The sequence below is a fragment of the Oryctolagus cuniculus genome, chromosome 13 (assembly GCF_051225735.1).
Source record: "Oryctolagus cuniculus isolate XC-2025 breed Fujian yellow rabbit chromosome 13, ASM5122573v1, whole genome shotgun sequence".
Classification (NCBI taxonomy): domain Eukaryota; kingdom Metazoa; phylum Chordata; class Mammalia; order Lagomorpha; family Leporidae; genus Oryctolagus; species Oryctolagus cuniculus.
This window is the reverse complement of record NC_142879.1, coordinates 50,387,078-50,414,653: the sequence shown is the minus strand read 5'-3', so window position 1 is coordinate 50,414,653 and position 27,576 is coordinate 50,387,078. Positions and strand designations below refer to the sequence as shown.

General features: G+C 49.6%; 1 protein-coding gene across 1 annotated transcript in view; it reads right to left on the bottom strand.

Annotated features, from left to right (window-relative positions):
* Window positions 1-9,958: 9,958 nt before the first annotated feature.
* Window positions 9,959-27,576, bottom strand: part of CAPN9 (calpain 9) — a 44,966-nt gene continuing 27,348 nt past the window's right edge. The window contains exons 10-21 of the mRNA XM_070054954.2: window positions 26,128-26,288; window positions 24,988-25,145; window positions 24,634-24,842; window positions 23,490-23,526; window positions 20,887-20,967; window positions 19,402-19,459; window positions 17,523-17,587; window positions 16,982-17,050; window positions 16,647-16,725; window positions 15,014-15,130; window positions 11,698-11,756; window positions 9,959-10,514 (exon numbers count right to left, since the gene is read on the bottom strand). Of these exons, the coding sequence (XP_069911055.2) occupies window positions 10,488-10,514; window positions 11,698-11,756; window positions 15,014-15,130; window positions 16,647-16,725; window positions 16,982-17,050; window positions 17,523-17,587; window positions 19,402-19,459; window positions 20,887-20,967; window positions 23,490-23,526; window positions 24,634-24,842; window positions 24,988-25,145; window positions 26,128-26,288 (1,120 nt within the window). The 3' untranslated portion in view covers window positions 9,959-10,487. The remainder of the gene's footprint in view (window positions 10,515-11,697; window positions 11,757-15,013; window positions 15,131-16,646; window positions 16,726-16,981; window positions 17,051-17,522; window positions 17,588-19,401; window positions 19,460-20,886; window positions 20,968-23,489; window positions 23,527-24,633; window positions 24,843-24,987; window positions 25,146-26,127; window positions 26,289-27,576) is intronic.

Genomic DNA, 27,576 nt, shown 5'->3' with positions numbered 1-27,576 from the left:
CGGGAGGGCTGACCCTGCTTCTTCCCTGTTCTCCCCCTCTCTCCACCCACACAGTCAGGCCAAGAATGAGCCACACTAGACTTGGCCTCCAAGTTCCCAGAGTGAACGAAAGAATCACAGAACACACAGTGCAAGGCAGCCCAGAGAGGTTGCAGGATATGGTCAAGGTCACACGGCTAGCTGGAGAGAGATAAACTGCAGACTAGAATACAAAATCCAATGCCATTTCTGTTGCATGAGCTTGTATTTGCTCCATGAGCCTCAGATTCTGGACTATGGCTCTTTCCTTTCCTTGGAAGAGAGTAACTTTCCCCCAGTGGAGTGAGTCCTACTGGTTGTGAGCCAGTAAGTTTCCTCGGTAGACTCTGCGGGGTTTCAGGCACCATGGAATCTCTCTCTCCCTCTGTCTCTCCCTCTCCTGCTCCTCCTCCCACTCAGAAAGGCACTGTGTAGCTAGGACCATGCCCCCAGGCCGGTGTCAACAGCCAGCACAGCCCACGACTGACTCAACAGCTGTGGCGATCGGGCAGCCCTCGCAGCCAGCAGCACTTGGCAGGCACTCTTGGCTCTCAGTAGAATGGTGCTTTGTTTCCACAAAGGATCCAGTACATTGAATTGGGCTGGCACCAGCAACCTTGGCCTGCTAACCGAGTCACACGCTCTGGTTTTTCTGAAGCCCTGGCTCCTCATTGCACCATGTGGCTCTTTACGGGAGAGGATGGAGAGGAGCTCAGGGCAGGCTCTGCATTTCAGATAAAGGTGACTGTGGCCTGGGGCTCCCCCTAGGCGAGGGCTCAAGGCTTCTGGCCTGAGGACCCATAGGGAAAGTGTTCATTCCCTCTGGTTGGGTGCATGCTCTTTAGATGTGCACACGGGGCATGGATGTTGGGCCTGGGGACTACCCTGTGGGAGGGAAGCTGGGGACAGTGGCCTGACATAATAGGGCTCTAAGAGTGACCCTGTTTACTGTGACCCACAGGGTGCTCCTGTTCTGTCTGTCTCTGGGCTTGTAGGGTTCTGCTTAGAGAATTTTTCCCCATCGTGTGAGTATTGCACTTTGTTGAGGAGTTAGACTGTTCCGTGTTCCACTGGGCTATCACACGCAGGACGTCAGTTTATTAACCATTGTACCATTTGAGCTCAGGGAGGTTAAGATCCACAGATATCAAGGGCTACTCCTTGTGTGCTGAGCCCTCCCAGCTGAACAGGCAGCTGCTCTCAGGGGGAGGAGTCCTCCCTTCAAGATCATAAAACCTGCCCTCCCTCTCTCTGTGCTGAATATCCCCCAAGAACATCCTTCCGTAAGCCTGAAACTTTCATCCACCTCACCACGTGCAGAGAGGGAAGGTTTGTGTTTGTTTTGTTTTGCTTTACCGTTGTAAAGATCACCCTGCAGTCAGGGAAGGACCAAGCCGATGTCTCTTATCAACAACTTGTAACTTCATAGACAGCTTAGCTTACTAAGATATGTCCCAGCTCAGCTCAAATTGTATTTTGTTGGGTTGCTGGCCACTGCCCTCAAAAACTCCTGTCCCACAAAAGATGAGTGAAAGCAACAGTTCTGGAAACCAAGAAAAAGCACAAGTATGGATTCCATGTAAGTTGATTTAACACTAGTCACTAAGGTGGATATGGATTAGCTCAGCGTTTCTTATCTGTTTATTACCCTCTCCCTTCTCCGTCTCTGTCTTATCACATGGACCACATATTTTTTATTGACAGCTCCACTGAGCTATAACCTACATAGCACAAAACATACCCATCATAAATATATCAAAAAAGTGCTGTCTAGTAAATTTATAGAGTTGTGTAACCATCATCCTAATCTAGTTTTAGAGCATTTCTTTTTCTTTCTTTTTTTTTTTTTTTTTTGACAGGCAGAGTGGACAGTGAGAGAGAAAGAGAGACAGAGAGAAAGGTCTTCCTTTGCCGTTGGTTCACCCTCCAATGGCCGCCGCGGCCGGCGCGCTGCGGCCGGCGCACCGCGCTGATCCGATGGCAGGAGCCAGGTACTTCTCCTGGTCTCCCGTGGGGTGCAGGGCCCAAGCACTTGGGCCATCCTCCACTGCACTCCCTGGCCACAGCAGAGAGCTGGCCTGGAAGAGGGGCAACTGGGACAGAATCCGGCGCCCCAACCGGGACTAGAACCCGGTGTGCCGGCGCCGCAAGGCGGAGGATTAGCCTAGCGAGCCGCGGCGCCGGCCCTGTTTTAGAGCATTTCTATCATCTCAAAAAATTCCCTCCTGCCCCAAGCAATCACTAATCTGTTTTTTTTTTTTTTTTAATATTTATAGATTTGCCCTTCCTTGCAGTCTATGTAAATTGAGGTATTTCAGAAATCTCATGGGAAGTGCATATTATGAAAACACTATGCATGGATTTGAAGGCTTTTTGCACCAAAATAAAAATCTCTTTTTTTTTAAAAAAGATTTAATTATTTATTTGAAAGGCAAGGTTACAGAGATTCAGAGGCAGAGAGAGAGAGAGAGAGAAAGAGAGAGAGAGGCCTTCCATCCGCTGGTTCACTCCCCAGATGGCCGCATCAGCCGGAGCTGCGCCAATTCAAAGCCAGGAGCCAGGAGCTTCTTCTGGGTCTCCCACATGGGTGCAGGGGTCCAAGGACTTGGGCCATCTTCTACTGCTTTCCCAGGCCATAGCAGAGAGCTGGATAGGAAGTGGAGCAGCCAGATCTCGAACCAGCACACATATGGGATGCTGGGACTGCAGATGGCAGCTTTACCCGCTACACCACAGCGCTGGCCCCAAAAATAGCTTTTTTTTGGAATCATTTTTCTCGAAATATTTTGGAGTGCTCTTTTGTAGCAGTAATAGTCTGTTCATTTTTGTTGATAAATATATCCCTTGGTAAGAATTTTTATTTATCCACTCATCAGTTGATGAGCCATTTTCAGTTTTTGGCTTTAAAAATAATGCTGCGATATTCATATATAAGTATTTGTGCATATATATGTATATTTTCATTTTTCTTGGGGAGAATTGGAACTGCTAATTTAAATGGTAAGTGTATGTCTAACTTTTTAAAAACTACCAAACTGGTTTTCAAAGTAGCTGTACAGTTTTTTTTTTTTTTAAGATTTATTTATTTACTTGAAAGGCAGAATTACAGATAGAGAGAGACAGAGAGACAGTGAGAGAAGTCTTCCATTTGCTGGTTAACTTCCCAAATGGCTGCAATTGCCAGAGCTGGGCCGATTTGAAGCCATGAGTCAGGAGCCTCTTCCAGGTCTGTCACAGGGGTGCAATGGCCCAAGCACCTGGGCCATCTTCCACTGCTTTCCCAGCCATCGGCAGGGAGCTGGATGGGAAGTTTAACTGGCGTCTATGTGGAATGCCAGCGCCGCAGGCGGGTGCTTAACCTACAATGCCACATCGTTGGCCCTGTGGCTGTACTTCTACACATTCCCACCAGCAGGAGATGTGGCTTTCAGATTCTGATAATCCTCATCAACACTTGCTATAGTCAGTCTTTCTCATTATCACCAACTTTGGGGCTTTAATGGGTGTGTGTGGGGACGTATTTCTTAAAAGACGGATGATATTAAACATCTTTTCATGTGCTTATTAGTCGTTTGTATATCTTCTTTGGAGAAATATTGATTTAAATCTTTGCCCATTTAAGAACTTGGATCATTGTCTTCTTGAGTTGAAGTCTATATATTCTGGATACATAACCTCATTTATCAGACATACGATTTGTGAATGTTTTCTTGCAGTTTGTGGCTTTTATTTTTATAATGTACCTTTTGCAAGGAAAAAATTTTAATTTCAATGAAGTCTAATTTACCAAAAATTTTCTCCTATGACTTACACTTTTGTTGTCATAGCTAAGAAATTTTTGGCTAGTCCAAGATCTCAAAAACCTAGTCCTAATTCTGAGGTTTGTTTTATAGAAAACTGCTCAGTTTTAGCTCTTACATTTAGGTCTGACACATTTAGATTTTTTTAAAAAAGATTTATTTATTTATTTGAAAGGCAGAGTAACAGAGAGGCAGAGACAGAGGCAGAGAGAGAGGTCTTACATCCACTGGTTCACTCCCCAGATGGCCTCAGTGGCCGAAGCTGTGCTGATCGGAAGCCAGGAGCCAGGAGCTTCTTCCGGGTCACCTATGCAGGTGCAGCGGTCCAAGTACCTGGGCCATCTTCTACTACTTTCACAGGCTATAGCAGAGAGCTGGATCAGAAGTGGAGCAGCTGGGACTCAAACCAGTGCCCATTTGGGATGCCGGCACTGCAGGCAGAGGCTTTACCTGCTACGCCACAGCACCGGCCCCTGAAGTTGATTTTTGTATATAGTGTGAAATAAAATCTAAGTCCCCCTTTATTTTTTTGCATATGGATATCAAGTTATTCCAGGACCATTTGTTAAAAATACTATCATCTCCCCCATTGAATTAATTTTGAACAATTGTAAACAAATCAATTGACAAAAGTTTAAAGAGTTTATTTCTAGATTTTTATTCTTTTCAATTTATCTGTATCTTTTTCCTTAAGCCCAAACTATACTCTCTTGATTATTGTTGCATTTTGGTAAGTTTAAAACCAAACATGTACTTTGTTCTTTATGTAACAGTCTTGCTCTTCATGTACCTACTTTGTGCAGTTTCTACATAGTATCTTCAAGATTTTCTGCATACAGATTCATGACACTTGTGAATAAAGACAGATTAACCTCTTCCTTTCTTTTTTTTTTTTTTTTTAAATTTTTTTTTTTTTTTTGACAGGCAGAGTGGACAGTGAGAGAGAAAGAGAGACAGAGAGAAAGGTCTTCCTTTGCCGTTGGTTCACCCTCCAATGGCCGCCGCTGCAGCCGGTGCACCGCGCTGATCCGATGGCAGGAGCCAGGATCCAGGTGCTTTTCCTGGTCTCCCATGGGGTGCAGGGCCCAAGCACCTGGGCCATCCTCCACTGCACTCCCTGGCCATATGCAGAGAGCTGGCCTGGAAGAGGGGCAACCGGGACAGAATCCGGCGCCCCAACCGGGACTAGAACCCGGTGTGCCGGCGCCGCAAGGTGGAGGATTAGCCTAGTGAGCCACGGCGCTGGCCCTAACCTCTTCCTTTCTAATTTGTGTGCATTCCATTGCTTTTTTATTGTCCTGATACATGGGATAGAACTGCTAGAGATGTGGAATAGAAGTGGTAACACTGATAACTTTGCCTTATTTCAGATCTTTGGGGAAGCATTCAGTCTTTTACCATTAAGTACGGTGTTAGCTATAGGTTTTTCATGGATTACCTTTATGAAATTGAGAAATCTTCTGTTGATTGTTAGTTTCTTTAAAGAGTTTTAATCATGAAAGGTATTGGATTTTATTGGATACTTTTTCTATATCTATTGAGATGGTCATGAGGTTTTTGTCATTTATTCTGTTACCATGTTGTACTCATTGATTTTTGGATGTTAAACCAACCTTGCATTCCTGGGATAAATCTTATTTGTTCAGGGTGTGTAATCTTTCCTATGTGCTTTTGGATTTTGTTTGATGATGTTTGTTAAGAATTATTGCAAAATGGGGACTTTGGTCTGTAGTGTCTTTTGCTGTCTATCTCTGGTTTTCTTAGGGCACTACTAGCCTCACAGAATGAATGGAGATCTTCTCTCTTCCTCTAAAGTAGCTTTTTTTTTTTTTTTTTGACAGGCAGAGTGGACAGTGAGAGAGAGAGAGACAGAGAGAAAGGTCTTCCTTTTTGCCGTTGGTTCACCCTCCAATGGCCGCCGCGGCAGGTGCGTTGTGGCCAGCGTATCGCACTGATCTGAAGCCAGGAGCCAGGTGCTTTTCCTGGTCTCCCATGGGGTGCAGGACCCAAGCACTTGGGCCATCCTCCACTGCACTCCCAGGCCATAGCAGAGAGCTGGCCTGGAAGAGGGGCAACCGGGACAGAATCCGGTGCCCCGACCGGGACTAGAACCCGGTGTGCTGGCGCCGCAGGCGGAGGATTAGCCTAGTGAGCCGCGGCGCCGGCCCTCTAAAGTAGCTTTGTAAGGTTAATATTATTTCTTCCTTAACTACTACATGGAATTTACCAGTGGAATTATCTGGGCCTGGGGTTTTGTTCATGGGAAGATTTTTCAAACTATTATTTAAGTTTCTTTTCTTGTTACAGGTCTATTCAGGCTTCTCAGTTTCTTCTTAATCAATTTTGGCAATTTCCTTCTAGGAATTTTCCATTTCATCTAAGTCTAGTTTGTTGGTGTTAAGTTGATGTCCTCTTAACATTCCTGATTTTTGTTAGCTTGTATCTTTTCTATTTTTGTATCAGATAGCTAAAACCTTATTAATTTTGTTAATCTTTTCTAAGAACAAACTTTTTACTTACTTGATTTGCTCTATACTCTTCTGTTTTCTTTAGTTCTTTTCTTTTGCTTTCTTGGGTTTAATTTCTCTCTCTCCCTCTTTCCCCAAAGGTTTCTTTATTTGAAAGGGAGAGTTTACAGAAAGAGGGAGAAAGCGAGAGAGATATCTTTCATCTGCAGGTTCACTCTTCAACTGCACATAAAGGCCAGGGCTGAGCCAAACCAAAGTCAGATCTTGGAACTCTGTCTGGGTCTCCCATGTGAGTGGCAGGGGCCCAAGCATTAGGGATGTATGCTGCTGTTTTCCTAGGTGCATTAGCAAGGAGCTGGTTCAGAAGTGCAGCAGCTGCAACTTGGACCAACACTCATATGAGATGCCAGCAACACAGGTGGTGGATTAACACTGGCCTGCCAAATAGTTTTTAAATATACTGTTTTGATTTCTCAGCTCTGTATTTTTGAGTTACATTTTCATAGTGGTTGCTCTGTAGGCTAATTTGTCACCATCTGTATTGGTCAGCTTTTTGCCACTTTAACTAAAATACTTAAGAGGAGCTTGTTGGAAAGGAAAATATTTTGGCTTAAAATGTGGAGGTTCATAGTCCAAGGTCAGGAGACCTTATTAGTCTGGCATCTGATGGAGGCTGGCAGTGGTGGATGTGTATGTGCAGAGGACTGATCACGTGGTAATCCAGGAAGCCCAGAAAGAGACGAGGTTAAACTTGGCTGCAATAACCAACCCTTTCATGGGAACTGTCTTCCAAGGGCAAGCACTCACTGGACGAACCTGCTTGCATTCATAATTAAATCAAATGGCAACCCTAATTAATCACTCATTAGCATTAATTGATTGTTAGCATAGGACTTTGGGGTTTAAAGGTCCGTGTGAATTTGGGGAACTAAGTCCTATTTGTTCCATACCACCATCTGCTTCAAGAAATACTGATTTAATCCCAATAAAATATTGAAATATTGCTCCAATACAACTTTGTTCCCTCTGTTTGCTTTGAGCTATTATCATACATCTCATTGTCTGTTAAAAATCCAACTGCTTTACATAATCTCCTATATTTTACAAAGTTAGCAGAATAAAAGAGAAAAAAATTTTATTTTTCTTTTAAAGATTTACTTATTGGGGCTGGCGCTGTGACATAGCAGGTAAAGCTGCCACCTTTAGTGCCAGCATCCCCTATTGGCGCTAGTTCGATTCCTGGCTGCTCCACTTCCGATCTAGCTCTCTGTTATGGCATGGGAAAGCAGTAGAAGATGGCCCAAGTCCTTGGACCCCTGCACCTACCTGGGAGACCCAGAAGAAGCTTCTGGCTCCTGGCTTTGGATCAGCACGGCTCTGGCCATTGTGGCTAACTGGGGAGTGAACCATTGGATGTAAGATCTCTCTCTCTCTCTCTCTCTCTCCCCCCCCTCTGCTCCTTCTTTCTCTGTATAACTCTGACTTTCAAGTAAATAAATGAATCTTTAAGAAAAAAGATGTACTTATTTATTTGAAAGGTAGAGTTAGAAAGAGAGAGAGAAAGAGAGAGAAGAGACAGAGAGAGATCTTCCATCTGCTGGTTCACTTCCCAAGTGGCTGAAATGGCAAGGATTGGGCCAGGCTGAAGCCAGAAGCCAGGATCTCCTTCTGGGTCTCCCATGTAGGTGCAGGCCCCAAGGACCTGGGCCATCCTCCACTGCTTCCCCAGGTGCATTAGCATGGAGCTGTATTGGAAGTGGAGCAGCCGGGACCCAAACCGGCACCCATATGGGATGTTGGTGCTGCAGGTCGCAGCTTAACCCCTGAGCCACAGCGCTGGTCCCCAGAAAAAATGATCAGCGTTTTATATTTACGCACATTTCCAGAGCTTATTTCTTTCTGAAGGTTCACATTATCATCCAGGGCCTTTTACCCCGAAGGAAATCCCCTTATATTTTTTCAGCGGCAGATATGATCCTAGTCAATCTCCCAGGCTTCGTTTATCTGAAAATATCTTTATTGTTCCTCCATTTTTGTGATTTTGCTGGAAAAACAAAATGATGACTGAATGTGTTTTTCTTTTGACCTTTTGTATGACTGCCTCTATCATCCATTATTTCTGATAAGTCACTTCAATTGCATTATTGTTGCTTCCTGTAGATAATGTTATTTTTCTCATGTCACTTTTTCTCTTTTCCTTTGAACAATTCAACTCTGATGTGCCCAGGTATCTTTTCATGTCTCATGTGATCTTGGTGCATAAGAAATGTTATCAGTTGCTTGGCAGCTCATTTATACTATGCCGAATTTAGAGATAGCAGGGCATGAATTTTGGGTGTAGCAACACCTCAAGCGTATGTCACACAGGTGATGATGGGTGTAATTAGGGGGGCTATAAATCCTCATTTTCCAAAGAAAGTTCCAGTTCACATCTGCTCTCCTGCTGTAATAATTAACATCACTCTTATTACACCTAGAGGCTTTTGGTTTGAGTGATAAATTGTAAAATAACTCTAATTACAGTCAGTCAAACTCATGCATGTGAAACATCTTCGTTGGCTTGTGGGTATCACTTATCAGACCGTAGAATTCAGAAATAGAAGCTGCACGCACACTCTTCCTCGTGGTTCTGGGCTCACGATCATGAGTCTGTCCACCTAACCCCATCGAGAGCTCAGAACTGATTCTTCTATAACCCTTACGTTCCCACAATGAAGAACAGAGGTAAAGCAAATGCATTTGATAAGATCTAACTCTTTCAGGTATTTAGAAAAACACTGGCTTTTGCAGGGAATGAGAAAAGAGAATGAGCCTTAGGTAGTGAGTGCCTGTTCCGGGTCAAGCACTGTGACAGGTGATTTCTGCTCACGACTGAATGTTCACCGCAAGATCCCTGCAGAGTTGAGGAAATTAAGTCTTAGAGACGTTAACAAGTTTCCCAGGGACACACAGCTGGAAGGGGAAGCAGGATGCCCTCCTCACAGACACCAGCATGTGCCCTTCCAGTCCTGGAAAAATCAGGCGAGAAATGGCTGTGTGCTTGTGGACATAACGACCTCAAAGTACGCCGCAGAGAGAACAGTAGGAGAAGGGGCTCCGGCAGTGAGGACCCCTGCAAGTTTCATCTCTGAGCAGGGTTCACAGTCACAACATTTAACACGCAGTATGGCGGCAGCATGAGCCCATGGGAGCGGGCACAGAGCAAGCATAAGAGGTGGCGGGCACGTGGCCGTCCTGGTGTGCTCCCCCTCAGGGCCTGATCCTAGGACTGCTCCTGTCCTGTGTTCACTGCTGGGAAGCCCAGGAAATGGTTGGGAAAGGAAGGAAGAAACCATGGTGCCCCAGCTTCGTTAGCCAGAGTAGGAGACCAGGTTATTGGGAAGCTTCACTGCTAACTTGCCCTTCCTTCCAGTCTTTCCCCCACAGCCCTCTTGTCATCTCCTGGCCCTCATCTTGCACCTCACCTGCCACAAGAAGAGAGAGCCAGTGTTTACGCATACTATTTTTTATTATGCTGCTTCCCATTATTCTAATTCAGTGAGAGTTCCCATTTGGTGCCAGAAAGCCAAAGTGAGGCACAAAGCATTTGTCTTCTCATGCAAAGCTTTGGACACAAAGGCTGTCTGGACCGGATGGACTGTCTTAATTACCAGCTCTTGGAGGAGGAAGAGGTAGAGATTTTCATGTTGATCCACTTTTATTAGAGGCTAGAATACTCTGATGTCTGCCCCGATGAGGAGACACACATAGCGATGTAGAAAATGCTTAGCTAAGACCTCACACCTTGACCTTCTCATCCAATTCTGCACACGCATGTTTAGGAAAACATCATCTTATAGAGACTATCTGAATCTGATGATTGAAGCTACATTGAAGCCAGGATTCCAGGGACTGGAGCTTTGAATAATTACTAGAAGGTAAAGGTAGGGAGCAGAGGGAGGAAATGCTAGCTGGCTGCAAGGGGCAAGGAGTCCCATCCATTACCCTAAGGCAGTGACCGTACAAGGAAGTAGTGCAAACCAGAGAATGGAGCTGAATCTGTGTCATTCTTCCCAGATCAATGTGCGGGAGGGGAGAGCTGGACGACAGGGCAGGGAGAGCCTTGGACATGACTGACAGCTCTGCGGCCGTGGCAGTTCTGAAGTTTGTGCTCCAAAAGCCAAGACGCAGCTGGGCAGGCTGTATCCACAGCAGGAGAGCCTTAGATGTTCATTGTCAAGTTGATGAACTAGGAATAAAAGAAACAGAAACAGAGGGGAGAGAGAGAGAGAGAGAAATGAGGGCTTTCGTTATTCCACACCCTTACCAGGCACAGGAGTGGTCCCAGTTTGATTAGGCCATAGGAGCTCTGCTCTCTGGTCATTTTCGCTACAAGCCTGGATTCCTGCCTCAACAGGAAGCTCTCTGTGTGTGTGTGTGTGTGTGCGTGTGCTTAGAGTAAATGAATTTTCCTCACTTGAAATTGTCCAGAGATCCTTTCTGATTGAACGCGCATGAAGCACAGAGGGTGGGACAGAGAGAGGTGGAACTGCTTTCTCCTTGTCAACAGGACAGCCTCTCTGGGGCACTGTGGGCAGAAACCGTTCTCCTCTGGCGCGGGGCGGCCTCCCCGGGCGGGGGTGGGAGGAAGGCGACCCTACATCACAGAGGGGCTGCAGGAAGAGCAGCAGGTTCTGTGGCCGGTGGACAGAGTGGGACTTCCTTCCTCACTTCTTGTCCTTGCAGAAACGGAAGGGAAACCCCACCACAGAAATCACAGAGGGAAAGTGCTGCAGTCTGCCTTGTGTCCCCAGTGTCCTCAGACTGTAACGCCTGGGGATCCTGTGAAAACCAGCTCGTGATGGAGTCGGTCTGGGGCAGCGCCTGGGACTCTGCACTTCTGTCAAGCTCCCGGAGGTGATGCCCAGGCAGCTGGCCCACAGACCACGCTCTGAGCGGCAGGAGAGAGGACCTCTGAAATGCCCTGGCACTGAAGTCCTTCCTCCACGGCTCTGGAACTCGGACCCATGCTCTCCCAGCCCCACCATCATCACCGGCATTTCACAGGGTTCCGGTGCACACGTGCGCACACACACACACACACTGCGGGAACCACAGGGCAACATGAGCAAGGGGAGTGAGCAAGTTGGAAGCCAGAAAGCAGGCAGGCTGAGGAGCCCACCTGATTTGATTTGTCTATGCCTCAGTTTCCAGCTCTGTGAAATAGGGATACCAGGGTGCTTCGCTCTCAGGATTATTGGAGTGATTATGCATAACACCACCAAAGCATTAGCTGTTTCATTATTGGGATCACCCCCACAGCTAAGTGTTACCCCCGCACACGAAACCACACACTCAGCAAGCGTTTGTGCAGGGTGGACTCTGCCGGGCCCTGGCAAGGTCCCTGCACGGCAGATCTGGCTTGGCCATACCTCGTTTATATTGAGATGAATGAACTCCTTGTTCTTCGTACTGAGAGCCTGGAACACCCCTGGGAGGACAGACACGAGAAGGCATCATTGTAGACAAAATTCCTTGGTCAGGTTTGTTGCCGGTGACCAAAGGGCCCTTCTGTGGAGCCTGCGAGGGAGCTGCTCCCTCTGGTGGCAAACAGGGATTGTTCCGGAGAGGCAGGCCGGACAGTTAGCTCCACCGGGCGAAGCTTCTCGCTGTCCTGCGGAAGCCGGTGGTCCCGAGAGTGGTAGCCGAGCTGTCACCAGCAGTGCGCCACTCAGTGTCCCAGCTCCTGGGGCCACACATCTCCCCAGTCTTAACCTCTCGGTGTAACAGGTCCCTGGGAACCCACGGACCCCAGAGAAAAGCACGCGCACATCAAGTTCTGCAGGAGACTGAGCACGGTTCAGTGTCTCTCCAGGAGTCCCTGTTGGGCAGGGGCTGTGGATGAGCCAGGTGAGGAGGGGGTCAGGGCCGAGCTGGGCACGGGGTCTATGCCTCAGGTAAGCTAGACAAAGTGCTTTCCTGTCTGGGCCTCAGCCTTCTTAGGAAGAGGTAGAGCCAACCACCCTTGGCTCCACCTGCCAATCAAGAGCACATCAGGAAGGGGGAGGCGGGCTGTCCTAAAACAACGGAGACCCGCCGGCCACATGCAGTGAGTGGACCTAGTTTGGATCCCAAGTCAACCACAAAGCTGGAAGAGGACAACCTTGACGGGGCACTGGATGGCGCTGAGGATTTCCTGGGAACTTTGTTAGGTGTGCGAATGACGTGACAATTCTGCTAAAAACAAGCAGCAGTTCAAGATACTTACAGACGAAAGCACAGGATTTCTGGGAATTGTTACTAAATGCTCCAGGGTGGGGGAAACAAAAACCAGTCAGTAAGTAGACAGTTCCCGAGGCTGCGGGTGGAGCTCTGAAGCCCCCTGGGAGTCTTTCGGATATCTGAAGCCCCCTGGGAGTCTTTCGGAATCCTGATGCTGTCTGCTGCCTCTGATTCAAGCAGTGTGCTCTCAGCCTCATCATCACAGCGCACACTTAAAACTGCAACGGGTAGCAGCATTGGGGAGGCGCTGCTGTGGAGCCCATGGGGCTCATGGGAAATTATTATTTGTATTTCAGTGGGTGATTGAAAATTTCTTGGTAGTTTAAAACATTTTATTTATTTCACTCATTTGAATCTCAAGGAGAACACACACACACACACAGAGAGAGAGAGAGGGAGAAACGGACAGAAATCTCCCATCCACTGGTTCACTCCCCAAATGCCTGCAAAAGCTGGAGCTCAGCCAACCTGAAGCCAGGATCCCAGAACTCAATCTAGATCTAGGTGAGGGTGGCAGGGACCCAAGTACTAGAGCCATCACTGCACTAGCAGGAAGCTGGATTGGACGCAGAGCCACACCGGAACCCAGGCACTCCAGTATGGGATGTGGGTGTCCCACGCAGTGTCTTAATCACCCAGCAGCCTTGGCAGTTTGAAAAGTTCTGTGGGTGAATCCGGAACTGTGGTATGAGGATTCCAGAACAGAATGAGTTACTATTCTCCCTAATATTCCTCCAGCAAGAGCACAACCTGGACACCCGTGCTGGCAACAATTAGACCTGAGGAGATTTAGAAAAGGAAGGAGTTGGGGCCAGCGCCACGGCACAGTGGGTAAAACCAGCTCCTGCGGCACCGGCATCCCATATGGGTTCTGGTTCAATTCTGGCTGCTCCACTTCTGACCCAGTTCCATGTTGGTGGCCTTGGAGGGCCAGGGGATGGCCCATATGCATGGGCCCCTGCACCCAATGAGGGAGACCCAGAGGAGGCTCCTGGCTCGTGACTTTGGATCGGCCCAGCTCTGGCTGTTGTGGCCGTTTGGGGAGTGAACCAGTGGGTGGAAGAACTAGCTCTTCCTCTGTCTCTCTCTCTCTCGGTCTCTCTCTCTCTGTCTCTGCAACTCTGCCTTTCAAATACATAAATAAAGCTTAAAAAATAAGAAAGGGTAAGAGTAGTTGACAAAAGAGCTTTCAAATCTCATTGCTAGGATCTGCTTTGACCACTTGGTGCATCCAAATGATTCTTTTTCAGGGGAGGTCTTTCGAGAATGCAACTCTGGCCAGCTACCAGCAGCCACCTGGAGAAAGCCCAGCCTCCTGGGTTGACAACAAAGCCCTTTGGGGGTCTGCTTGCCTCTCTGGTCCATCACGTGTTTGTCAACATGTACTCACTGACTACCCATGACTCTCCCAAGGCTGACAGTCTAGTGGAGACATGCTTCGAGCCAGTCATCACAGTGTTTGGTCACCAAAGAATTCCAGGGAGTTCTCACATGGTTACACTGTGTTGTCGAGGATCACAGGCCCTGCCTTGCTTTACCAAGCACCTTGAAGTTGCCTATCAGACAGATTTTAGGAAATCCCCAGCAGGACTTGTTAGCAATTTATAGGGCCCGGTGTCCAGTGGAAATGCAGGGCCCCTAGCTCAAAACTTAAGAAGACTTTCAAGGTGGCAACACCAGAGCGTTAAAGCAAGCACAGGTTCCTTTGCCCCTGCACAGATAGCAAGACTTGCAGTCTCCCTGGGGCTGAGTGACAGGCTCTGGGCGCACTCACTCGCGTCTTTCAAGCACCTTGTACAGTTCTGGCAGATACGAGGATTAAACGCAAACTCCAAAGAGCACCTGCACCTATTCTCTCTCTGTTGTAGACATCAGAGACTTTGCTGGAGATAAGTGGGTCAATGTCTAGGGCTTACAGAGGTAGAGGGAAGGGGGAGGAGAAGGCAGGGAGGGAAGGAGAGACTGAGAATCTGCTGCTTCCACATCCTGTGATGGGATTTGACCTTGGCTCACATGTGAAGCACAAACACCACCCACCTGCAATCCTCTGCAGAGAGAACGTGCATATTTGAAGGGACTTCAAAAAGGTAATAGAAAAATGGAATTAAAAGATAACTTTATTTTGGTGCAAAAAATTTGAAATCCGTGCATACGAGGGATTCCTAGAAAATGAGTATTATGAAGAACCTATGCATAGATTTCAAGTTGCACGCAAACAAATTTATCTCTTAATTCGCTTGTCCATGAAGGTTCTGAAGTTCCCACGTATGAAGAATGGGTTGCAGAGACAACTCGCACGCTCTGCCCCTCGGCCAACCCCACCCTCGCGGTTGGCCGAGTGGATCAGATGACGCCTCTCGGTGCTCTGTCCTTGCTGCAATTTTTGCCAGGCTCTTTGCTAGATGCTCTCGGGAGGTGATGGAAGGCACCCTGCTGCGAGCTCCCCCTGGGGCCCGGGACACTCACGGCTTGCGTTCTCCAGCCGGACCAGGCAGTTGAGGAAGTCATCGAAGTCCAGCTGGAGCTCCTCGTCTGCGTACCGGAGGACGACCAGCTGCAGGACATGACTGCCCAGCTGGAAGCCTGGGGAGGGGACAGGATGAGGAGACCTGGGCCCTGCCATTTGTCCGTGTCCCAGCCAGCGGAGCGTGAGTGCCCAGACCCGGCGGGCCCCTGTGCTGGGTCTGGACGCCGTGGGAGGGTGTGTGTCTACCCTGGAGCGCAGGGGAGCTCGCAGGCAGGTGTACTTGAACGGCGCCAGAGTTTCACGAATGCGCCGTCTGGATTTTGCTGCCAATGTCCGGCAAAGGGTCTTGCTATGTGAAGGGAAGCTTCCTCTGGGGGAACCTGATGCCGGATGCTGTGAGAGTCCCACCCTCACTCCTGCACCACCTCCCCTCCTGTTCTGGGTCTGAGCCCCCTTCTGGGCCTTGGAGGATTCCAGCTGTGGCACCTGCACCAAGTCAGTTTCGCAAGGACATTTGAACTCAAAGGAGTTGGGGGCCCAGAAATGTGTTTCTGAGGGGCCACTGCTGCCCACAGCGGAGGACACTGCCCCACGGGCTCAAGTCCCCAGGGGAGTGAGAGCGTTGGGCTGGGGCCGGGAGGCCTGGGTTTGAGGCCGGTGCTGCTCTAGCTGTGAACCCTCGGCTTCACCTCGCTGCACTTTGGCTTCCTCGTTTGTCAGCTGAGTTCCTTCTAGATCTTCTATTTAGTACTTTGATTTCTACTCAGGGCTCTTAGGAGCAACCTTCCCAGGAAGCATTCACCGGATTGGTGAGAAGTGTAACCAGGGCTTCCTTGCCTCTTCTTCCCAGTTCCAGCCACAGGAAGAGCCCACGCAGACTGGAGCACAATGGGGCTGGTTGCTGGTCTTGGCCAGAATCTTGGCATCTGTCCCTCAGGGGGATGAAGGAGCAAGGGCGAGACAACCCCTCCTCCACACCAAGTGAGGACAGGAAAGACATGGTCATGTCCCTCCTCTCTAAAGAATGACCCTGGGGCTGGCGTTGTGGCGTAGTAGTGTTAAGCATCCGCCTTTGGTGCCGGAATCCCATATGGGCACTGGTTCAAGTCCTGGCTGCTCCACTTCCGATCCAGTTCCCTGCTGATGGTCTGGGAAAGCTGTAGAAGATGGCCCAAGTCCTTGGGCCCCTGCACCACGTGGGAGACCCAGAGGGAAGCTCCTGGCTCCTGGCTTTGGATTGGCCCAGCTCTGGCCATTGTGGCCAACTGGGGAGTGAGCCAGCAGATGGAAGAAGACCTCTCTCTCTGTCTTTCCCTCTCTCTGTCTTAATTCTGCCTTTCAAATAAGTAAATAAATCCTAAAAAAAAAAAAAAACACAACAGACTGCCTCCCCCGCTCATCCCTCCAGCCCCTAAGAAAACCAGGCACCCCTTTCAGCTGTGGCACATTCCACTCTTATAACTCATCTTGGCCCTTCTCTGTAGGAAGGATCCCAGGTGGTCCTCGCTGCGTGCATTCGACCCCTTGGTCGGACCACCAAGTTGGAAGCGTTTCCAGAACTGTGGTCTCTCCGGGAGGGAACCACACGTGAGCCTCCGCCGGCCCTGCCTTCAGGGCCCAGACGACCCTCACCTGCAGCTTTCAGTGCAGTCCGCAGCTCGTAGGAGGACATGGTGCCCGATCTGTCAGCATCAAACTGAAGGAACAGGTCCTGCAGGGAGGAGAGCAGAGGCACTGAGAACAAGAGCACCCCAAGGGTGACATAGATGGCAGTGACGGGGTGAGAGCCAGCCTGCCCAAGAGGACAGATTCCCCCACCACCCCAGGGGCCGCCAAAGCAATGGTCAGGTTGTGCCCTCTTCCTTTTTATTTGCGGAGGAAGCAGTATGGTGCTTCCATTAGCACTGGGAATACATGATGTCTTCCCTTCTCCCCTTCCAGGCCAGGCTCTGCAATGGGTTACTCACAATCCACTGCTTCAGCTTGTTCCAGAACACTTTGAATTCATTGAACTCCAGCTTTCCGTTGCCACTGCTCTGCGCCAGGTAGGTTAAGGGGGTAGGTGGCGTTTCAGCCTGGGACTCCTTGAGGGACCTCAGCTCTGGGACTTGGGCACTGCTCCAGGCAGCATGAGTGACTCAGATCGGGGCCCCTAGGGATGTGGACATCAAGATTGAACCATGAATCCCTGAAAAAGGATGGCAGGGGTGACATGGGGTGGTGCGTGAAGGTTTGAAAAACCACAAAACCAAAACCCTTGGTTCCCACGGAGGGGACTCCCATGTGGCCACAAGATCCCCAAGTTCCTTCATGAACCCTCATCCCACTGGACAGTCCTGTGCTTCCTGGATCTGATCTGATTCTAGCCCGGGCTCGCCAGGTCTTCGTGCATTGTGTGAAGACACACAGACATCTTGCTTCAGGATGTTACAGTCCCAGAAAGTGCACGATGCAGAAGCAGTAGCCTGGGATCAATAGCTACTTCTGCTCAAGTATTCGGAAGGATACATCCATTAGGGAAATGATGTTTTTGCAGGAGATCAGGCTCAGCTTCTTGACTTTGATGTCCTTCTCTGAAATCACACAAGAAAGCTTTACTCATTTGACCCCTAATCAGACAACTCTGCTGAGAGCCCAACAGTGTATCTAGATCCAAGCGGACGGGGGCCACGAGGTGGGCATTTTCTCATGACGCCGGTAAGAATAGGTGACATGACCTTTCAAAAAGCAACTTTGAGCCGGCACCGCGGCTCACTAGGCTAATCCTCCGCCTTGCGGCGCCGGCACACAGGGTTCTAGTCCCGGTCGGGGCACCGGATTCTGTCCCGGTTGCCCCTCTTCCAGGCCAGCTCTCTGCTGTGGCCAGGGAGTGCAGTGGAGTAGGGCCAAGTGCTTGGGCCCTACACCCCATGGGAGACCAGGAGAAGCACCTGGCTCCTGCCATCGAATCAGCGTGGTGTGTGAGCCGCAGCGCACCAGCCGCAGCGGCCATTGGAGGGTGAACCAACGGCAAAGGAAGACCTTTCTCTCTGTCTCTCTCTCTCACTGTCCACTCTGCCTGTCAAAAAAACAAACAAACAAACAAACAAACAAACAAAAAAACTTTGCTGAACGTGAAGAAGGCCCTAAAAATGAGAATACTATTTCATGCATTTGTTCTAACTTTAAGAATCCCGATCAACAGAGAAACGATAGATGTTTGAAGTATGGATATATCAATTACCCTAACCTGATCTCATTATACATGTATTAAAATAGCACTGTATTCCATAAGTATGCACAATTATTATGTGTCAATAAAAAATTTTAAAAGTGTGGAATGACATGAGTATTTTTACCATCAGGTTAGTTATAATGGCAAAAACTTAGAAATAATCTAAATGACCAATAGAAGGGTATGGTCAATAAATTACTCTATGCCCATATGATGGAACATTACATAGTCCTGATGAACCATGTTTTCAAAGCACATTTAATGACTTGGGGAGATACTTGCAAAAGTGAAGTTTAAAAGCAGGACTTACAATTGTGGCAGAGGTTTGAACACTCGTACACTGCTGGCAGAAGTGTAAAATAGTCACTTTGGAGAACTGTCGGGCAGTTCCTTAAATTATTAAGCCTACAGTGTAATCAGTCATTCTAGAGTGGACTCAGTCATTCTCTGAATGATACACTCAAGAGAAATGAAAACAAATGCCCACCCAAAAAACTTGCTCACGAATCTTCCCAGCAGTATTATTTGTGAAAACAAAAATCTGGCAACAACTCAAATGTCTATTAACTGATCAATGAATAAATAAAATGGGGTCCACCCATACGATAGAATATTACCTGGCTATAAAAAAGCATGAAGTGCTGATACCTGCTATAGCATTGATGAACCTTGAAAATCCAGTGTGTGCTTCCTTTTATATGAAACTTGTAAGAATACATAAAGTTATAAAAACAATAGATTAGTGGTTTCTAGGAGTGAGGAGGAGGATGGGGAAAATGGAGGGTGATGATGAATGGATGTAGGGTAATGAAAATGATCTGAAATAGATTCTGCACCCGTGGCACACACAGAGATTACATACATGTACCTCCATATGCAGACCCACACAGGCATAGACATGCACACATGGCTATTTCTGGGTGGTGAGAGTGTGGTGATTTTTATCTTTATCATTAGGCTTTTCTGTGTTTTGAAATCTAGACCATAAACCCACATCATTTTTGTAATCAGGAAATCAACAGTGAAAGTTATGTTTGAAGTCCCCCTGCAAGTCAGCCCTGGAAAGTGGGTCTGGGGCTCTGAGGAGCAGTGAGAGTCGGGGAGCTAGAGGGAACCCAGCCAATGTCACCCCCTCCACAGGGACTCTGGGGCTCGTAAGGGGGCAGCGCTTACTCTTTTCCAGCACAGCATTTAAAACATATTCAAGCTCCTCTGCTGTCACTTCCATGTCCTGTGGAGATGGAGACAGGTGCTCATTATGGCCCCTTACCCCTTTCTGGTTAGTTTCTACCAGTTCTGAGCTTGCCCAACTTTCCTGAGGACAAGAAACATTCTTGCAAGTGGGGGTGAATTTCAGAATCATCACCCTAAGGTGGTTGACGAAAACTTGCTTCCCCAGCTCCAGAAGCTGCTAGAAATGGGGCCCCACCCAGCCCCACTGCAGCCATCTGCTGTTCTCCAGGACACCCAGGTGAATTTCACATGCAAGGGAATTTGATGCCCTTTTGTCCAGGTGCTCAGCCCCCCGTGTTATGTCACTCTGTCCCTGAAGCTCCTGCACCTGGGCAATGGGGGCTTGGAACGTTCGGCCTGGCCAGCAAGTGTTGATCCAGTGGTCACCAAGTCTCCCTGTCCTGCTTGATTACTGCAGGGCCCAAGGGGCTATTGTCTGAGATTTATCTCCCAGGTGTAGGTTTCACCCCTCCAGGAAGCCCTTTGCATAATTCAGGAGCCTTGGGCAGAGATGGAGGAGCTAATATAGCCATTAGCACCTTGACATGATTTCAACTGTTAGAAGGGGCAGTTTCAGGCAGGCCTGTGGCGTAGCAGGTAAAGCCGCTGCCTGCAGTGCCAGCATCCCATAAGGGTGCTAGTTAAGTCCTGGCTGCTCCACTTCCAATCCGGCTCTCTGCTATGGCCTGGGAAAGCAGTGAAAGATGGCTTAAGTCCTTGGGCCCCTGCACCCATGTGGGAGATCTGGAAGAAACTCTAGCTCTTGGCTTTGGATCGGCCCCGCTCTGGCTGTTGCTGCCATTTGGGGAATGAACCAGCGGACGGAAGACCTTTCTCTCTCTCTGCCTCTGCCTCTCTCTAACTCTGACTTTCAAGTAAAATAAATAAATCTTAAAAAAAAAAAAAAAAAAGAGAGAAGGGGCAGTTTCTAGGAGTAAGACCTCGTCTCTCCACTCAAGGCAGGAAGACCCTAAATTGTGGGAGTCCCTCCTCAAGGTCCCCATTGTGGAAGCTGAGCAGTTGAGAAGGCTTGGAAGGGGGTGAGGGACCAATGGCGGGAAGCAGAAGAGACGTACTGCACTTGCAATTTCATGGTGGTCCTCACTGTCTTGAACCAGAGTTCAGAGCATTCTGATGGCAGTGATTTCTGGACAGAGCTCAAAGGCCCCTCTTCAAGGTTTTCTCCAGCCTCTCAAAAAAGTTCTGAGCCCTTTGGACTCTCTCGTCCCATCAACAGAGGCAGACTGGTATCCGACATGTTGTGGACAAGGCAGTCTTTAGGCCTCGAGTGACCTGGCCTGGTGTCACTTGGCAGCCAACCCTATCTCACCTCCAGGAGGCATTGCTGATGGGTCCCGACCTCTGCTGGGAAGCCAGGCCCAGGCCATCAGCCCGAGGGGGAGACCAGGCCTGGAGGTGTCTTACCTCGCCAGCAACTTTCTCAAACAGGGCCCGGAACTGCTGCTCCTCTTCCGTCTCTTGGCCAGGCGGAGTTGGCTTTGGAGGCTGAAAAATAACCAAAGGGTCTTGCGTGAAAGGACCCACAAAAAAGGGAGTGACATCAGCTTTCCCAAAGAAATAGCAGGGGGCAAAAAAACTGCTGGCTGGAGATGGCGCTGCCCCTGAGGGAGCCCTCCCATGCCCAGCCGCCAGGCCACTGCCTGCAGCATGGGGAGTGGCAGCCTTCACTCCTTGGGAGGGTTCTTTAGAATGCAAGTCTGGAAGGACTTTGTGACTCACTGAGCCCTCCTGCTTTGCAGATGTCCAAAGGCAAAATTCCAGCAAATGAAGCTGAAAGGTCTAGCTGGCTTTTCTTAGTGATGCATGAGGCAGGCAGCGCCCTGGCTATACAGCACAGAAGGAGCTCTGCTGGGCATGGCAGAGCGGTGGGTTTATACCAGGCAGCTTGAGCAGGCTAGGAAACAGCACCATGCAAGCAAGCACACTGCCTAGTGCTTGCTTGTAAGGGTTAAAGTAGAGACCGCAGCTCACTAGGCTAATCCTCCGCCTGCACCGGCATCCTGGGTTCTAGTCCCGGTTGGGGCGCCGGATTCTGTCCCGGTTGCCCCTCTTCCAGTCCAGGCCTGGGAGTGCAGTGGAGGATGGCCAAAGTGCTTGGACCCTGCACCCGCATGAGAGACCAGGAGAAGCACCTGGCTCCTGGCCTCAAATCAGCGCGGTGCGCCGGCCACAGTGCAGCGGCCACTGGGGGGTGAACCAACAGAAAAGGAAGACCTTTCTCTCTGTCTCTCTCTCTCTCACTGTCCACTCTGCCTGTAAAACAAAACAAAACAAAACAAAACAAAACAAAACAGAAAAGCAGAGACCACTTCCTTAATCACACTGGCTGACACTGGCCTCTTGGGGCATTTGCTTGTGGTTTCTCTCTCTCTCTCTCTCTCTCTCTCTCTCTCTCTCTCTTTTTTTTTTTCCAAAGATTTATTTTATTTACCTGAAAGGCAGAGTGACAGAGAGACAGAAGGAGGGAGACGGAGAGATCTTCCATCAGCTAGTTCACTCGTCCAACAGCTAGAATAGCTGGGGCTGTTCCAGGCTGAAGCAAGGAGCCAGGAACTCCATCTGGGTCTCCCAGTGGGAGGCAGGAGCCCAGGGACTTGGGTGATCTTGCACTACTTTCCCAGGTACCCTAGCAGGAAGCTAGATCAGGAGCAGAGCAGCTGGGACTTGAACTAGGCACTTCAATATGGGACGCCAATGGATTGGCTTAACCGGCCGTGCCACAACGTGGGCCCCTGGTTCCTCAGATAAACAACTTAGCTTTAGTTTGGTGCCATGGATGAGTGACTTCCGTTTGGTTTGGTTTGATGGGCTTGGAGTAGGAGCTCAGTACAAACCAAGACCTCCCATAAATTTTATTCAGCACAGACGAGTAGGCTGAAGGAAGCTGGCCCCAGATTGAGCTGGGCCCCTGCCTTGGGGTGATCGGGCTTCCTGCACTTTGTCTGTCTTAACCACTCATCCCCCTGGCCTGGAGTTACTTGTTTCATCATCTGTATTGATAGATGGTAAAATCTTTCAGGCTACGAGTCTGTTTCTAGCACCAAGCCTTAGTCCTGTGCATGCTAGGAGCCCAGCAAACATGTTGAGTGGCTTTGCTTTTTACTTTTCTGGCAGCACAGAGCAGCGACTTCCCTCCTCAGAGCAGATCTCGGCAGATCCTGGATGCCTCAGTGCCTCTTCAGAGTCTGTAGTTCTTGGGCTGGCACTATGGCATAGTGGGTTAAGCCTCTGCCTGCGGTGCCGGCATCCCATATAGTGCCAGTTCTAGTCCTGGCTGCTCCTCTTCCCTTCTAGTTCTCTGTTTATGGCCTGGGAAAACAGTGGAGGGTGACCCAAGTGTTTGGGCCTCTGCATTCTTACGGGAGACATGGAAGAAGCTCTTGGCTTCAGATTGGCACAGCTCCCGCCACTGCAGCCAAATGGGGAGTGAACCAGCAGATGGAAAACCTCTCTCTCTCTCTCTGTCTCTCCCTTTCTCTGTCTATAACTCTACCTCTCAAATAAATAAATAAATCTTTAACAAATTCTTAAAAAGTCTATAGCTCTTTGACAAGGATAAAACCAACACACATCACCCCTTGCCAGCACACACATACACACACACACACACACTGAGACTGTAGGGAGAAGCAATGTGTTCCCCCAAGGACACAGTAAAAGAATCTACCTGCCTCTCATTTTCTTTTTATGGGTTATTTTTCTTAAGTAAAATCCATGTTTTTATCATCTTCTGAAGCAGCAGCCACCTCTCAGGTAGAGTTAGTAGTACAGAGAAAGATGACCCAAATTGAATTTGATACTGAGCACCTAGCTCATTCCATGCCTGCTTGGGGATTTGAGGGAGTTCAAAGCACACATCTTGGTCCCCAAGAGGTTAGAGTCCTAGAAGCTCACCTGATGGCAGATAACCACCCCCTGGACCTCAGCTTTAAACGACACCATGGTAGAAGGAGGGTCTCCAGTCACCAGCTGGATCCCACCCTCTGCGGCAGCCTCAGCAGACTCACCTCAGGGAGGTCAATGCCTACGTTTCCATCCACATCCCTGTAGGGGCAGAAAACATACTGCCTCAGTGCGCATGACTCCTCGTCGGGATCTGCACAGCTAAGGGGTCCGGAGCTACTGAACGGTCACGTTCCATGGAAGCCCTGCTTGTTCAGTGCTGTTTGCACATCACAACGTCTGCAGACCCCACATGTCAACAGCTACCCCAAACACTCGGACTCTGCCCAGTATGCTGGTAACGGGGGAGCAAGGATGGCCATTGCCCAAGGAGAACTTGCAGGTTCTGAACCTTGAGTAAAAAGCGAAACCATCAGCCTGTTTCCTTGATGCACTTTAACAAGAGCTATTGGTGAAGTCTTTTGAAGAATAGTAGAGACTTGGAGTGGGCATTTGGCAAAGTGGTTAAAATCCTGCTTAGGACCCCCACATATCCAGAGTGCCTGGCTTCCAGTTCCAGCTCCGCTTCTGATTCAGCTTCCTATTAATGCACACCCTGGGAGGCAGCAGAGGATGGCTCAAGTACTTGGGTCATTGCCACCAAAATGGGAAAATGGGAGACGCACATTGATTTGCCGGCTCCTGGCTTCAGCCTGACTCGTCCTCTGCTACTTCAGATAGAAGATCTCTCTCTCTCTCTCTTTGCAAAGTGAACTGAGAAGCTGCCTTGTTGGTTTGTTTTTAAATATTTATTTATTTATTTGAAAGGCAGAGTTTCAGAGAGGCAGAGAGAGAGAGAGAGAGAGAGAGAGAGAGAGAGGTCTTCCATCCGCTGGTTCACTCCTCAAATGCCACACTGGCTGGACTTGTGCTGATCCAAAGCCAGGAGCCTGGAGCTTCTTCTGGGTCTCCCATGTGGTTGCAGGGGCCCAAGGGCCTGGGCCATCTTTTATTGTTTTCCCAGGCCATAGCAGAGAGCTGGATTGGAAGTGGAGCAGCCGGGACTCGAACTGGCGCCCATATAGGATGCCAGCACTGCAGGCGGCAGCTCTACCTGCTATGCCACAGCGCCGGCCCCAAGAAGCTGCCTTGTTTCTTAAGTAGAAGGGAAGAAGCCACAGGGCCTTGGCTCCAGCAGTCCCCTGGTGGCTTCTGGAGGAAGGAGCCACTTCAGGAAAAGGGATCCTGGCACCCGCTTCCGATCCTCACCGGGTAATGGCTTTCTTCTCCGAGAAGATTCTCAGACAGAAATCAGCCTCCTGATGGGGCTCGAAAGTGCTGGGGATCAGGATGTAGTCCCCAGGGGGCAGCCTGAAGCGGCCGGAGACCTCTCGCAGGTTGATGAACGTTTTGCTCCTGGCCTGGGAAGCGTGGTATTTGAAGAAGTCTTTGTCCAGGTGTCCCTCTCTGCCAGGGCTCTGCAATGAAAGCAGGGGGAGGGGACGCTAGGGAGGGCCGTCAGGCTGGGCTTTCCAGGCCGAGTCTGGGGACTGGCCAGCGAGTCTCGGCTGAGAATGGAGAACTCGGGTGGGAGAGGCTGAGCGCCCTCTGACTCCCGCTTACCTGGTAAATGGCGTAGCCGATGGTCAGCACGTCGGCGCCCAGTCTCTTAAGTTTCCTTCGATCTTTCTGCATGAGGGCTACAAGGAAAGTGCATTCCTCTTGCCCCTCGTCTGTCTCAGTCAGGGACAGTCTGATTTGTGGATTGGTCCAAAAAGTATCTGCCATTTGAAAGAGACAGATTAGTTTTTCTTCCTTGAAAACAAAAACCAAAAGGATATGCACGCACACATGGACACACACACACACTCCCCCATCGCCTGTGGCCAGATCCTCCCGGCCTGGAGAAAACAGCATCTTCTCTCCTGCCCTCAGCAGCACTCTACCCTACTCTCCATGACCCCCAGTGAGAAGGTGGAGTCCCCCCTCTCCTTCACATCCACGGTCTCTCAGCCGCTCCTCACGCGGCTTTGCAATGACATTCTTCGGCTCAAGTTTATTCTATGTTCCCCCTTGGGCATAACAAAGCAGGGTGTGGGGAACCTGTGGTTGTCCCCTGGTATCCCTTTATTGGTTGTGCAATGTGAGTGAGTTTGAGCTCACTCCCAGCTCAGGGATGAACACTGGTTCTCCAAGTCTTTCTTGCTGAAGAGAATTTGAACAAAGCCAATCAGCTCATGCCATTCACCAGGCAATATTGGTTCCAGAAATTTCCAGTTAGAGGATTTTTTTCTTTGATGTTGCCCCCAGTAGCTCTCGCTGTGCATATGAATGAGAACTCAGGAAGCCCTGGATGTTTCTGGCTGTTCTCTTGTGATTATAAAGAAAGCCAGACAGAGGACGAGGGGAGAGTGGGGAATTACAGAGGGACTCAGAGCCCTGATAGAACTGCGCCTGAAGCCTGCACTACTGCTGTGAGCTTTTCAGTTACATAGGACAGTAAATCCTTTCTACTGTTAGGCTGATGTGAATCGTGCTTTTCTATTTCTCCTAATGGAAAATAACTTCAGTGGTAAAACAAAGGAGTTTGCCTGAGCACTTGTTACTCCTACTAAATCTCTACAGCCCTCTTCTCTGGGTCAGCCCTGGAATCTTACTGTCTAACTCATGTTTCAGGCTTTCTCGTTCCTGGCCCTGATCCTTTGACGTCCCTGGGTTGGACAGGACACTTAGGAATGACAGAGTGACAGGCAGATGACTCACCCAGGAAATTGCGACAGCCCCCAGCTGTGGAGCCCCTAACCCAGCTTCCTTGATGGACAATCACCTCCCACTTGTGCAGAGCGTCCTCCTCCAGGGCGTCTGGAGTGAGATTGCAGATCTCCACTTTGTCAAAGTGGACCTTGAAATCCTTGAACGCCATCCTGCAACAAGGTAGGGAGACACAGTGTGCAGAAGGCCCACGCTGACTGCGTCATCCGCTCCCTCACTCACTCAGTCATCTGACTGCTGGCCTCAAGGTCCAGGGAGACAGAAAATACAAAGACAGCACCAACAAAAGGAAATTCAAGGTGGAAAAATACCGGTTGACTGTGTCTAAGTGCTGCAGAGGAGACTAAAGTCAGTCTGGAGGGTGGGCGTGTAGGGGTTGGGTGCAGTTTTAAACAGGGGGGTCAGGGAAGGCCTTGCTGAGCAGGTTTGTGTTACATGGAGCCCTGACGCACTGAGGCTGGGGCAATGGGGAGCAAGATCCTGAGGCAGGTAGGTGCCTGAGGTGCTCCTGGCATCCCAAGGAGGCCAATGAAGCTGGCATCCGGCATCGGTAAGGGATAGGGCTGGGCAGGGGCAGGTCAGGAGGTGTAAGGATTTGGGCTGTGCCCCTGAGAAGATCCATAGCTGCGATGATGAGAGCAGACCTCAGGGACACAGGTAGTCCCACTGCCCTGGTCCTGGCATGAGCCGCCTGGAGGGAGGCCCCTGCTAAGTCCTGCCCTTGCATTTCCCGCACCCACCGCCCCTCGTCACCACAGTGTGATAGGAAGCGGGGTCTTTGGGAACCGTTAAGTCACGAGGGTGGAACCCTCTTGAGTGGGATCAGAGCCTTCGAGAAAGATCAGTGCTCGCTGCCTCCACCAGGAGAGGGCACTCCCAGAGGGCACCACCTGTAAAGCAGAGCAATCGCCCACCAGCCGCTGAAGCTCCCCCGGTCGTGATCTGGGGCACCCCAGCCCCCAGAACCAGGAGGAATACATGTGCGTCCTTCAGAAAGCCCAGTGCACGGTGGTCTAGCATATGCGCAGCCCCGCGCGGACTAAGGCAACCATGAAAACAAGGGGAGAACAGACGCCTGCGGAGGAACACCAGCGTGTCATGGCTTTGCTTTTGTACTTCAAAAAGGCTACTAGCAAGAGATGAGCTCAGGCAAGAATCGACCTGGAGCACACGAAACGGAATAAAGCCAGAAACAGAACTGCATGGGACGAGCTTCTGGCTCCCAAACAGGAAGAACCAAGATGGACAAAATAGCCCAGGAGTGGAGGCCCACTAATGGTGTTCAGGTAGATGAAGAGACAGTCCAGAGTAGGAGTAGGAATGCTCAGGCTTCTATTTGAGAGGCTCGTGGGGTTGCTGCCTTCGAGGGCCCCTGTCCGTGTGCTGGGCACGGTGGGGAGCAGACCTCACTGGCAGCACAGCTGTGCAACCTCAAATTCA